General features: G+C 33.4%; 1 protein-coding gene across 5 annotated transcripts in view; it reads left to right on the plus strand.

Annotated features, from left to right (window-relative positions):
- The window catches only part of LOC107752427 (AP-1 complex subunit sigma-2-like), a 35196-nt gene that overhangs the window by 4740 nt on the left and 16183 nt on the right, over positions 1–14273 (plus strand). For 3 of the 5 annotated variants that reach the window (XR_001641353.1, XM_016568384.1, XM_016568387.1), the window contains exons 3-4: positions 9098–9206; positions 9299–9436. Coding sequence is in view for 4 of the 5 variants with exons in the window: in XM_016568384.1 (XP_016423870.1) it covers positions 9098–9206; positions 9299–9436 (247 nt within the window). In the remaining variant the exon portion in view is untranslated. Of the gene's footprint in view, positions 1–9097; positions 9207–9298; positions 9437–10524; positions 10556–13303; positions 13705–14273 lie in introns of those variants that run through there. The other 2 variants (XM_016568383.1, XM_016568386.1) reach the window with 2 other exon arrangements.

Raw genomic sequence — 14273 nt, forward strand, 5'->3', positions numbered from 1 at the left:
TTGCATTATAATGTTTTTGTTAGTCTATCCATTTGAAGCCACTAGATGCGGCGCTGCTGCGTTGTTCATTAAAAATATAGCGGAAAAAGAGAACATCAATGCAGAGAAGATCTTGTTTACATCAAAACCGAAACCAAGCCATTCACAAAAGAGCCGCATGTTTAGAAAGCCATGTAAAATTAATGCAAGTTCAACTTTGAAAAAAACATATATAGAGACTTTATGGTTTTTTTCCCCCCCATCCCACTGCATCTCATGTTTTTAAATGAAAAATGTACTCTGTGTGATTGGCTTTCCGCCCTTTGTATTAAACTATGCATACATACATGATGCTGTTTTGTTTATAGTTGTTTAAGCAACTTGATTATAATTGGTTTATAAACATTATTTTAAACATTATGCACTTTTTGAATGATGCGCCCTCTTGTGGCCTCAGGAGAGAAGCCAAAAGCTTTTCTTCACCCTAACTGAAATTATGCATTCGGATATAATTCGAGTTTTGATAATATTTAAGTACAAAATTCGAATTTAGTTTTTCAGCTGTTTTGACAGCCCTAGTTAACAGAAAGACATGAACATCTTGGAGTACACGGGGGAGAGTAAATGATCAGGACATTTTTCATTCTGGAAGTGAACTACTCCTTTAAGTAGTTAATTTGTGGACTAGATGCTGCATTATAGAGAAACAGCAGCAGAATGTTTACCGTGAGGCTGAAAGGATGCGAACATTAGCAGCACCTCAAGCGGTTAAACCAAAGTGACAGAAACACACGCAAGTCAGACCCAAATATTTGATGTTGCAAGTGTTACCATCTATTTGCATTCGTTTATGTCCAGCTAGTCTCATTTATGCGTTCATTAGCCATCGAAGTTTCATATTTAAAGCTATAGTGACGTGAGAAAACACTGATATGTTCATTCAGCCGACAGAAACACAGTTTGCAGCCGATTTCAGTTCTTTTTAATCATCACTGTAATACACATTTTGTTATTTTGACTAGATAATCGTCAATTGTTCTAAAATAGGAGCAAATAAAGTGTGAAAGTATACATACAATATACATACGTATGCAGCTTCAATGCTATGGCTTTTGAGTTGATGTTAAACATGACTGTTTGGATTTGTATGAAATGCATTTTTTTTCAATCAGTATTCAGTATTCTGGGTGGTTGTTATGATGTTGCAGGTCAATGCATAAACTAATCTTTAATAGTTTAGTGTTTCATGACATTATTGTGTGTGTGTGTGTGTGTGTGTCAGCTTCTGAGAACGAGCGGAATACAAATCTGAACATTGGCATAATTGATTTAGCACTGTGTGATGTTGTTATTGTGTTTTATGGTGCAGCTGAAATGAGCAGCGGGAGCTGATTGTTAGCGTGCCGTTATTATTTGTATGGAGAATGATGAGTGAATGTAAAGTATGCGGCGCGCTTGCTGAAGGGCGTCTGTCCTCTCATTCGCTTTGTTCTCTTCTTTATTTCATAAGGAGTCGAGTCATGATTCTCCTGAACACTGCAGGGTCCGAGTGAAAGCAGGAATACACAATCACACACCACAGACTGCCTTTGTGTTGTTTTTGCACAATTGAGTGATAAAGAATACAGGTCAACACAAACCCAAAGGCTGCTACTTAAAAGAAAACGTTTAGCTTTTTTAGAGTTGAAAAAGCATCAGTTTTACAGTAGAGATTGTCCCTGTATATACAGATAAACACGCATGCAATTTTTGGAATGATTCAGCACTTGTTAATCAGTCATTATGAATTTATTAAACAGAATAAACAAACTTTTGCACTTTTATTTAATATTTTAAGTAAATACATTTTTTGTTAATTATTTACTCTATTTGCTATTTTAATTTAGTTGAATTACATTTAATCCATTTGCATATTTTTATGCACCCATTTTCATATTTATTACATTTCATTTATTTTCTTTTTTGTTACTTGTTCACTCGATTTGCATATTTGTATTGTATTTTAATTTATTACATTTACTCCATTTGCATTATTCATTCAGTTTGCACATTTTATGTTATTTTCATTTATTTGCATATTTTTATTTTTTACTTATGCACTCCATTTGCATGTTATTTTTTATTTTATAACATTCACTCCATTTGCATATTTTTATTTTAAGTTATCTTATTTTTTGCTACTTATTCACTTTCGTATTTTTCTTTATTTTACTGTATATCAGTCATTATGAATTTATTAAACAGAATAAACAAACTCTTTTGCACTTTTATTTAATATTTTAAGTAAATACATTTTTTGTTAATTATTTACTCTATTTGCTATTTTAATTTAGTTGAATTACATTTACTCCATTTGCATATTTTTATGCACCCATTTTCATATTTATTACATTTTGTTACTTGTTCACTCAATTTGCATATTTGTATTGTATTTTAATTTATTACATTTACTCCATTTGCATTATTCATTCAGTTTGCACATTTTATGTTATTTTCATTTATTTGCATATTTTTATTTTTTACTTATGCACTCCATTTGCATGTTATTTTTTATTTTATAACATTCACTCCATTTGCATATTTTTATTTTAAGTTATCTTATTTTTTGCTACTTATTCACTTTCGTATTTTTCTTTATTTTACTGTATTACTTTCATTTAATTTGCATATTTTTTTATTTGATTACTTATGCTCTTCATTTGCACAATTTAATTTATCTTGTTGTATTCAGTTCCTCATTTGCATATTTTTTTATTTAATTTGATTTTATTACATTCACTCCATTTGCATATATATTTTTTTTGTTCACTTGATTAGCATTTTTTTCTTTTATTGGTTATTCACCCATTTGCATATTATTTAATTTAATTCTATTTTACTACTTTTGCACTCTATTTGTATTTTTTTTATTTTTGTTTTCTTATAAATGACCCATTTTGCACTATTTTATTGAGGCTGCAGACACTTCAGTACAGATGTAATGCCAATAAAACACACTAAACTGAAAGTGCAGCAGAAAGAGAGTCTAGACGGATGAACAGACTGTGGGCTGTAATAATGAACGTGACCTTGCGTCTGCAGCAGTTCCTCTGGTTCTTCAGGCTTTGGTTCTGTTCCAGATTGATTCCCTCACAGCTCGCCTCGTCTGACCTCTGACCCCGGCCGCTCGCTCTTAACAGCCTTACAGTCTGTCTCTGGCAGCTCTGTTCAAGCAGAACATTAGCATTGCAAAGCAGCAGTGAGGAGGACATGTGTGTGTGTTTGGATGAAACGCCTTATTCTGATGCATATTGTACAATATTACCAAAGCACATTTTCCATCCTGGCTGCTTTATGCAATTTCTGACCGTCAGTGTGTACAGGTTTATATATTAGTTTGTGTGGAAACAAAGTTGGTTGCATGTTACCAGTGATGGCTAGTGAGGATGTACACTAGTTTTGATAAACATTTATGAGGATTGTGGCGTCATCTCTTTGAAAGAATCAAAACTTTTGAGGCACTTAGTAGCAAGTAATGTGCTAAGCTATTACTTGTTAAATCCATTTGCAAATTTTTATTTTATTGCTTGCTAGCTCCATTTGTATACAGTATTTTTATTTTAGTCACCCAAGTTGCATAATTTTATTACACTTTCACTCTATTTGTGTTTTCATATTTTTATTGTGTTTTATTGCATGCACTCCATTTGAATTTTTAAAATTTATTGTTATTACTTGTTAACTTCATTTGCATATTTTTTTTGTTGCATTTCATTGCTTTTTCTCTCCATTGGCTTTAATTTTAGTCACATTTGATTACATTCATTCCATTTGCTTTTTTTATTGTATTTTATTACTTGTTCACTCAGTTTGAATATGTTTATTTTATTTGATAACATTTACACCCTTTGCATATTTTTGTATTTTATTTTATTACTCGTTTATTTGCAATTTTTAAATTTGATTCCATTCAGTCCATTTGCATTTTTATTGTATCTTATTGCTTGTTCACTCTGTTTGAATATTTAATTTTGTTACAATCACTTCATTTGTATATTTTCATGTTATTGTAAATTTTATTGTTATTCCTTGTTTGCATATTTTTATTTTATTATTTGTTCTCTCCATTGGCATATTTTAAATCACTCCATTAATTTTAATCACTGCATTTGCATATATAATATATATATATATATATATATTTTTTTTTTTTACATTTTGACGTCACTCCATTTGCATTTTCATATATTAATTTTTTATTTTATCCTTTTTCACTCTTATTTTCATCTAGGCCGCACATCTGATAGCTAGTAGCAAGTAAACCCAATATTATATATGCATATTCGCTGACATATGCATATTCACGTGCATATTCATATTGCAGAATTTCAGACAAAAGTTGAATTTGCTGAATTCATTCTCTGTGTGTCTCACACACAAATGCAGTAAAAGATGACCGTTCAGAAGACTAAATGAACGACCATCCCGTCTGCTGATCACAGCAGCACATTATCGCAGAGAAAAAACCGCTCGCTCAGCAGCTCTCGCCAGCCAGAGATCCATCTGAGAGAATGAAGATTAATGAAGTGTCAGCTGGAAAAAGAGTATACATTATTATTATTAAACCACACACACACACGGGTGATCAGACAGAACCAGACGATTCATTGGACAATAATCCACAAATTAAGACTTTTGTAAATTTGTCCATTTGTCCTGCCTGTATAGATATGATATCCCACAATCCTCCAGTGTGTGGTTTGGTGGGCGGTGGAAAGAATAATAATGCTGTTTGATGGAGAGGTTGAAAAGTGTAGACTAATCCACAAATGTCAAATCACATTTTTTAGCATATGACTTAATTTCTCCTGAAAATAACCATTGTAGTCCTTAAATATTTGCTTGGTTTAATCTAAAGCTCGCTTGAGTTTGTTCTAGATCATTATATGTGACATTACCGTTCCTTAGAAGTCGATCTGAGAGCAGTTTCCTCAGGAGGTGCAGAGAAACATGTTGCGCTCCGTCAAAAATAATATCACTCCTGTTATAATCAATAAAGCTGTCTGTTTTTTTTTTTGACATTCTCCACAGAAATTTCATTTTGTTTTCCTGGTCTGTCAAATAGAAATGGTCTCTCTCATAATGTATACAATGCATTTTGCGTTATATATACAACAAACAATACCTATTCTCTTAATCATCTATATCTCAAAGTCAGACTGAGTTTCTAACGTATGCATATGCAGTTATAGCAATACTAAAGCCATTTTTATACCACATATTTTAATTTGTAAATGTATAAAATTATTTGCCAGTTTAAGTCTAGTTGTCTAATCTAATTGTCTTGATAGACATTGTATTTTCAATTATTTATTTTTTAGTACATTAAGTTGATGTGTATGAGAAATGTTAATTTAATTTGGGCATTTTTAGTGCATCTCATTTCTATTATTAAAATGCATTACTTCATATACTGTATATTAAATATAAAAATTTAGCTAGTTGCCAAGGCAACATTTCTTATTTTTATTTTTGTTTAACTTGATGCACTAAAATAAACTAATGTAATCATGCAGGATACAAATGCACACTTAACAAGATCTCACAGCTGGATTAGACTAAGTCTGCAAGGTTTGTGAAATTAAATGTTTATTAGACATTCAAAGATTTGTTTAAATTATTTTAATACGTATATGCTGAATGCTGACGGTAAACGAGAAAGTATAATGTTTGCATTTATGTTACTAATAATATAAAAGCAATCGATATAATACTTTTTTGTATGCCTTTTAATTCCTTTGTTTATCAGTTCTATCTGATTATTAGACAGACTTTTATCTGTATTAGACAGAACTGTTAAACAGCGACAGTTTTTTTTTTTTACATTTTGACGTCACTCCATTTGCATTTTCATATATTAATTTTTTATTTTATCCTTTTTCACTCTTATTTTCATCTAGGTCGCACATCTGATAGCTAGTAGCAAGTAAACCCAATATTATATATGCATATTCGCTGACATATGCATATTCACGTGCATATTCATATTGCAGAATTTCAGACAAAAGTTGAATTTGCTGAATTCATTCTCTGTGTGTCTCACACACAAATGCAGTAAAAGATGACCGTTCAGAAGACTAAATGAACGACCATCCCGTCTGCTGATCACAGCAGCACATTATCGCAGAGAAAAAACCGCTCGCTCAGCAGCTCTCGCCAGCCAGAGATCCATCTGAGAGAATGAAGATTAATGAAGTGTCAGCTGGAAAAAGAGTATACATTATTATTATTAAACCACACACACACACGGGTGATCAGACAGAACCAGACGATTCATTGGACAATAATCCACAAATTAAGACTTTTGTAAATTTGTCCATTTGTCCTGCCTGTATAGATATGATATCCCACAATCCTCCAGTGTGTGGTTTGGTGGGCGGTGGAAAGAATAATAATGCTGTTTGATGGAGAGGTTGAAAAGTGTAGACTAATCCACAAATGTCAAATCACATTTTTTAGCATATGACTTAATTTCTCCTGAAAATAACCATTGTAGTCCTTAAATATTTGCTTGGTTTAATCTAAAGCTCGCTTGAGTTTGTTCTAGATCATTATATGTGACATTACCGTTCCTTAGAAGTCGATCTGAGAGCAGTTTCCTCAGGAGGTGCAGAGAAACATGTTGCGCTCCGTCAAAAATAATATCACTCCTGTTATAATCAATAAAGCTGTCTGTTTTTTTTTTTGACATTCTCCACAGAAATTTCATTTTGTTTTCCTGGTCTGTCAAATAGAAATGGTCTCTCTCATAATGTATACAATGCATTTTGCGTTATATATACAACAAACAATACCTATTCTCTTAATCATCTATATCTCAAAGTCAGACTGAGTTTCTAACGTATGCATATGCAGTTATAGCAATACTAAAGCCATTTTTATACCACATATTTTAATTTGTAAATGTATAAAATTATTTGCCAGTTTAAGTCTAGTTGTCTAATCTAATTGTCTTGATAGACATTGTATTTTCAATTATTTATTTTTTAGTACATTAAGTTGATGTGTATGAGAAATGTTAATTTAATTTGGGCATTTTTAGTGCATCTCATTTCTATTATTAAAATGCATTACTTCATATACTGTATATTAAATATAAAAATTTAGCTAGTTGCCAAGGCAACATTTCTTATTTTTATTTTTGTTTAACTTGATGCACTAAAATAAACTAATGTAATCATGCAGGATACAAATGCACACTTAACAAGATCTCACAGCTGGATTAGACTAAGTCTGCAAGGTTTGTGAAATTAAATGTTTATTAGACATTCAAAGATTTGTTTAAATTATTTTAATACGTATATGCTGAATGCTGACGGTAAACGAGAAAGTATAATGTTTGCATTTATGTTACTAATAATATAAAAGCAATCGATATAATACTTTTTTGTATGCCTTTTAATTCCTTTGTTTATCAGTTCTATCTGATTATTAGACAGACTTTTATCTGTATTAGACAGAACTGTTAAACAGCGACAGCAAACGATGAAGAGGGAGAATGCGAGTGCTGTGTGCTCAGGCTGTGCCTTTTTTAGTGCCGACAAAATAAAAGTCCTGCCTCAAATACATCGTTCAATCTGAAAAAACTTATCGGCCGATGCCGATATTTGAAAAATGCCAAATATCAGCCGATATATCAACCGTGGCGATATATCTGTCGACCACTACTAAAAACCACCCAGAACACCTTGGAAAATGCGTTGCGATGCCTTGGCAACCATCTGGAATATTATAACAAACACATACTGTTGCAACACACTAAAAAACACTCAGAACACCTTAACAACCACATAGCAACACCTTGGCAACCATCTGGAATATTATAACAAACACATACTGTAGCAACACCTTAAAAACCACTCAGAACACCTTGACAACCACATAGCAACACCTTGGCAACCATCTGGAATATTATAACAAACATACTGTTGCAACACACTAAAAAACACTCAGAAGACCTTAACAACCACATAGCAACACCTTGGCAACCATCTGGAATATTATAACAAACATACTGTAGCAACACCCTAAAAACCACTCAGAAATCCTTGACAACCACATAGCAACACCTTGGCAACCATCTGGAATATTATAACAAACACATACTGTAGCAACACCTTAAAAACCACTCAGAAATCCTTGACAACCACATAGCAACACCTTGGCAACCATCTGGAATATTATAACAAACACATACTGTAGCAACACCCTAAAAACCACTCAGAACACCTTGACAACCACATAGCAACACCTTGGCAACCATCTGGAATATTATAACAAACACATACTGTAGCAACACCTTAAAAACCACTCAGAAATCCTTGACAACCACATAGCAACACCTTGGCAACCATCTGGAATATTATAACAAACATACTGTAGCAACACCCTAAAAACCACTCAGAACACCTTGACAACCACGTAGCAACACCTTGGCAACCATCTGGAATATTATAACAAACACATACTGTAGCAACACCCTAAAAACCACTCAGAAATCCTTGACAGCCACATAGCAACACCTTGGCAACCATCTGGAATATTATAACAAACACATACTGTAGCAACACCCTAAAAACCACTCAGAACACCTTGACAACCACATAGCAACACCTTGGCAACCATCTGGAATATTATAACAAACACATACTGTAGCAACACCCTAAAAACCACTCAGAACACCTTGACAACCACATAGCAACACCTTGGCAACCATCTGGAATATTATAACAAACACATACTGTAGCAACACCCTAAAAACCACTCAGAACACCTTGACAACCACATAGCAACACCTTGGCAACCATCTGGAATATTATAACAAACACATACTGTAGCAACACACTAAAAACCACTCAGAACACCTTGACAACCACATAGCAACACCCTAGCAACCATCCAGAACATTTTAACAACCACACACCCTGTACTGTAGCAACACCCTACAAACCACACTTGAACACCTTGGCAAATTGCATAGCAACACCTTGGTAACCACTAAGAGCAACAGATTCAAAAACTGATTAAAATCTGACTGAATTCACAAGAGTGCACTAAAACAAACGTGTTTATGTTGCAGATACGCCAGTCTGTATTTCTGCTGTGCCATTGAGGACCAGGATAACGAACTGATCACACTGGAGATCATCCACCGCTACGTCGAGCTGCTCGACAAATACTTCGGCAGCGTAAGTCATGCGACAGAAAATACATTGACATTACTAGTTGCTTCCAAAAACAAAAGCGATTGCAGATAACAGTGATTGATCTTCAAACTCAGGTCTGCGAGCTGGATATCATCTTTAACTTCGAGAAGGCGTATTTTATCCTGGACGAGTTCCTGCTGGGAGGCGAGGCTCAGGAGACGTCGAAGAAGAATGTCCTGAAAGCCATCGAGCAGGCGGATCTGCTGCAGGAGGTGAGGCGCCTGTGCTTCCTTAAAGCATTTCGGGGACAAAAACACTTTGCTGTGCAAGTTAGTTGAAGTTAATTAGTCGTTAAGTTACCTTTGACATGTTTATATCTAGGTTCTATAGAATAATAACACATCAGTTTTAATGGGTCAACATTCTAACAGTCACTTCAGAACCGCATAGCAACACCCTAGCAACCATTCAAAGCATTATAGCAACAACATACTGTAGCAACAAGCTAAAAAAACACTCAAAACACCTTGGCAATCACTCATAATACTATAGCAACACTATAGGAACGACACAGAACATTCTAACAGCCACCTCAGAACCGCATAGCAACACCCTAGCAACCATCCAGAGCAGCCACATACTTTTGTAGAAACATTGTAAAAAGAAATGCTCAAAACACCTTGGCAATCGCATAGCAACACCTTGGTAACCATCCAGAATATTTGAACAAATACATACTGTAGCAACACACTGAAAACCACACAGAACACCTTGGTAACTGCATAGCAAGAACTTGGCAACCATCCAGAACATTATAGCAACCACATACTGTAACAACACACTCAAAACAACTTGACAACTGCACAGAAGCATCACATTTACCGCTCCGAGAACTCCAACAGTTCCCTTTGAACCGCATAGCAACACCCTGGCAACCATTCAGAACCCTATAGCAACACACAGAAACACTCAGCGCATCTTGGTAGCCGCATAGCAATGGCTTATGACAGCCAGCCAGAACATTCTAGCAACTGCATAGAACACGATAGCAAGCAGATTGTCCTAGCAACCTCATAATAACAGCCTAGCAACTAGCCAAAATGTCTTGCAACTGTCCAGGCTGCTTTAGCAACTGCATAGAACATGCTAAAAACTACTCGACCTTAGCAACTGCATAGCAACACTAAATTGTGTTTGCAGTTCCGCTTGGTACCTCTAGAGGCTCAGAAATGGCACACTTCAGCTTTAATTCAGGCGTGCTGATGTAGCGACATTTCCACACTGCATTTGATATCTGTCTTCTCTCTCTTGCTTTCTGTATGTTTCCTTCATGGTCGGCCTCAACTGTTTTGATTTACAGAATCTAGATTTTCAGATCCGTCTGCTTCCAGGTATGATTTATGGATTATTGACGGTAGAGTCCGTAGCCGTCAGTCTCCCTAGCTCTAGTCATTAATCTGATCCCATTGGAGCGTGATTTTATTCTACATGTCGTGAGCTTCTGGAGTGATGATCAAACCAAAACTAAACGAATCTGATCTGGACAGGAAGTTGATGACATGTTGAATTTTTCTCAAATAAAAAGTCTAGTAACTATAGAATAATTGAATGAATCTCATGAAAACGGGTCACTTTTTAACACAAGATCAAAAAAACTAACCAAAAAATAATATTTTACATTAAGAAAATTAGGAAATTAATAATGTCACATTATAAAATCTAAATGACCCCAAAATAGACTTCTCTGTAATCTTCCCCCAAAATCAAAAGGAAAAACAAAATAATATTTTATATAATATATAATTAATATTTTGATTAACAGTTTACCATAAGGTCTCATTTGTTAACATTAGTTAATGCATTAATTAACATGAACTAACAATGAATTTTGAATCTAATGTTAGTTAATAAAAATGTTGATGTTTATTCACAGTGCATTAACTAATGTTAACAGATACAACTTTAAATTTTAATAATGTATTAGTAAGTTTTGAACTTAATATCAACTAACATTAATAACTGCTATATAATTATTGATCATGTTAACTAATATAGTTAATGTTAACAAATGAAACCTTATTGTGTAAAGTGTTACCACTAAAACAACTTGATTAATAGTGTTTAACAACTTTCTTGTTGCATTTTGACCAATAAATTTACACTTAAGCCAGTTGTTTTTTTTTTCAACTAAAACACAAATTTCGTGTGTACATTTGTATCTGTACTTTTTTTTCTTTAATTATTTTTTTTTCCACATTTCACCCCAAAATGAAAAAGGGAAAAAAAGAGAAAACATATATTTTGTTTGAGTAAAGATGAACCTTTTATTATTTTATTTTTGCATTGTGACATTATTAGCTTTCTTTATGTAAAATATGAATTCTTGTTTCATTTTATTTTGATTGAATATGTTTTGTGAGATTCACCCATTTAGTTACTAATGAAGCTAAGCAGTTTAGTTCCTGTATACTATATCAGAAAAGTCTCCCTTGGATGAATGAATGATGTGATTGGATGTTTTTTTTAAATTAAGGTTGATTTAGGCAGAAATAGAAACATTGACCATCGTTAAACCCAAGTTTGGGGAGCTTTGAAAGCAGAACGGAGCTGCGGTTTATCATCTCTGACTGCGATCCTGATAGACTTTGTCCCGAGGGCCAAATTACAAGCAGACAAAGGAGAACGAGAGAACAAAGCTTTAGCAGCAAGACATGACCTAAATGTGCCGTTTACCCACGGAGCACTGCCAAAATGATTTAACTACTTATGCATCTTTATATTGGCATCATGGTTCGAGTAACTGCAGGAATTTGTGCAAGAAATAAACAAAAGTGCATAGAAAATACACAAAACCTTCATCAGTTTGAGCCTCAGGGGCTGCTGGGGTTTGTTCTTTATCTGCTGATTTGAGGTCAGATTTGTGTTTGATGTTTTAATGAATCTGGTTTGGTTTTAATGACTTGTGTTAATGAGTGACTGTATTGTTATTACATAAATGAAAAGTCATCAGAAAAGGAGACATTTTTACGCATTAAACTAGTCAAATCACTTAATTATTGTGATTTAGCTAGTATTTTTTGTACTCTTTATTATCAGTGTTTAATGTGTGCAGCCTTTTGACCAATGAATTTACGCTCAAGCCAGTTTTTTCCCTCTAAAATGTAATGTGTGAATTTATATCTTTGAATTATTGCATCAAAAATATGACCCAACTCCAAAAGACACATGAAGTGGCACATTTATTTTTGTGTGTATTTTGTGGAAAAACTAAGTTAAGTAAAAAAACAAAAACTAAAAAATGACAACACAAAAATTCTAAATAGTAAATCTTAAGCTTAAATTGAAAACTGTATATATATATAATATTTTACTGTATGTATATATATTTTTTTTTATAAACTTCTATCTATCTGTCTATCTGTCTATCTATCTATCTATCTATCGTTCTATCGTTCTATAGAATAATTGTTTGAATCTCATGAAAGCGGGTCACATTTCAACACAAAGTCAAAAGAATGAACCACAAACTTATATTTTATATAATTAATACTAAAACTTTGACTTAAATTGAAAACTGAAAATATATTAAAAAATCTATTTCTGAGTATTATTTACAATTTTAGCAAGATCTTGTAAGGCCCCACATAAACTAACACGGGTTTAGCAGAAAAGGCTTAAAAGTGCATATTATTGGCTGGAAGTCACAATTTTCCGTGACCATGGGGCATGTTTGTATAATATAAATTAGCAATATCATATTTTATTTTTTCACTCAATGTTGACGTGCTTATTTCCTGCGGCCAGTTGCATGAACTCTTTATGTTTGTCTTAACTAGTCCACTAACTTGCAGTTGGGATAAAGTCTTATGTTGTTTTGACCAAGAACAAAATGAGATTACTGACTTGTAATTCTTCGTCTAAGTGGTTTATTCAACTGCAGTTTGTTTCTGAAGCACCGTATTTGCCTTCAGTCTGAGATGTAGTTCGGTTTTAGTCTTTGTTCAGTCGCCGTAACCACATTCTCATTCAGTCGATCACAATCTTAATCCGATTCCAAGAGTTCCTGGCCTCCTGTGAAACGGATTTGGCGTCATTTTGTGGAATGGGGCTGTTTGATTGGCTGGTGTTTCTGTCCGTAGAGCCAGACTGAAGACTGGGGCGGTTTGGCCAATGAGGAGATCTTATAAGGGACTGGAGTCCCGCCCACCCTGTCAGCCTATTGGTAAATGGTGTGATTTGCCTGAGCTGAATTCTGATTGGGCATGACGAAGCTCTCGCTCGCTCTGATTGGAGGAGACGTGGTGACGTGAGGGGGGGAGGGGGCTGGTGTTTGAACTGCTAAACTCTTGACCTTTGACCTGGTCACAAGAGTCAGGCTGCATCCCAGTTCACAGGCTAATAAGCACATACATTTGAGTTTGTATTAAGACAGGACGCTGGTATTGGGACAAAGAAATAAAACTCTTAATATACAAAATTGTTTCACCAGAGTGAGCAACTCGGTGTCTACATGTAAAAGTAATTTTTTCAAAGTTATAAATAAAACAAATATTATTCGAGTACATTTTGCAATACAATACTGTTTTAGACTTTCTACATCAGAATTTCACATTTCATTCAATGTGTTACTTGTTGTTTCTTTGTAATTATTTGCTTACTAGTGATTTTTGAGTGAAAATAGTTTCTAAAAAAATTTTTATTTTTAGTGTAGCATTAAAAATTACATTATTATAATTATTTGACAAATTATTAAATTATTTATTATTAGAATTAAATCATAATTCAGAGTTTGCAATAACTAATATGTTAATATTAGTATAATACTATATTATTATATAATAATATTAATATAATAATCCATTCTGAACTAATCCATCCTTTTAAAAACTGAAGCTTTTGCTTCAAAATAAAATAATTGAAAGCGAATCATAATTTGGCATATCGTGCACAAATAATATGAATAATAAATTGGGTTGCAGTTATTGGGTTGCATTAATTTATCATTGACGTATTCAGCAAATGACTTCAAATATAATAATAAAATTTAATAAAAATATAAATGTAAATTAATATATAAATAAAATATAATATATATATATATATATATAT

This window comes from Sinocyclocheilus rhinocerous, unplaced genomic scaffold (assembly GCF_001515625.1).
Source record: "Sinocyclocheilus rhinocerous isolate Xijiao unplaced genomic scaffold, SAMN03320098_v1.1 scaffold3306, whole genome shotgun sequence".
Lineage (NCBI taxonomy): Eukaryota > Metazoa > Chordata > Actinopteri > Cypriniformes > Cyprinidae > Sinocyclocheilus > Sinocyclocheilus rhinocerous.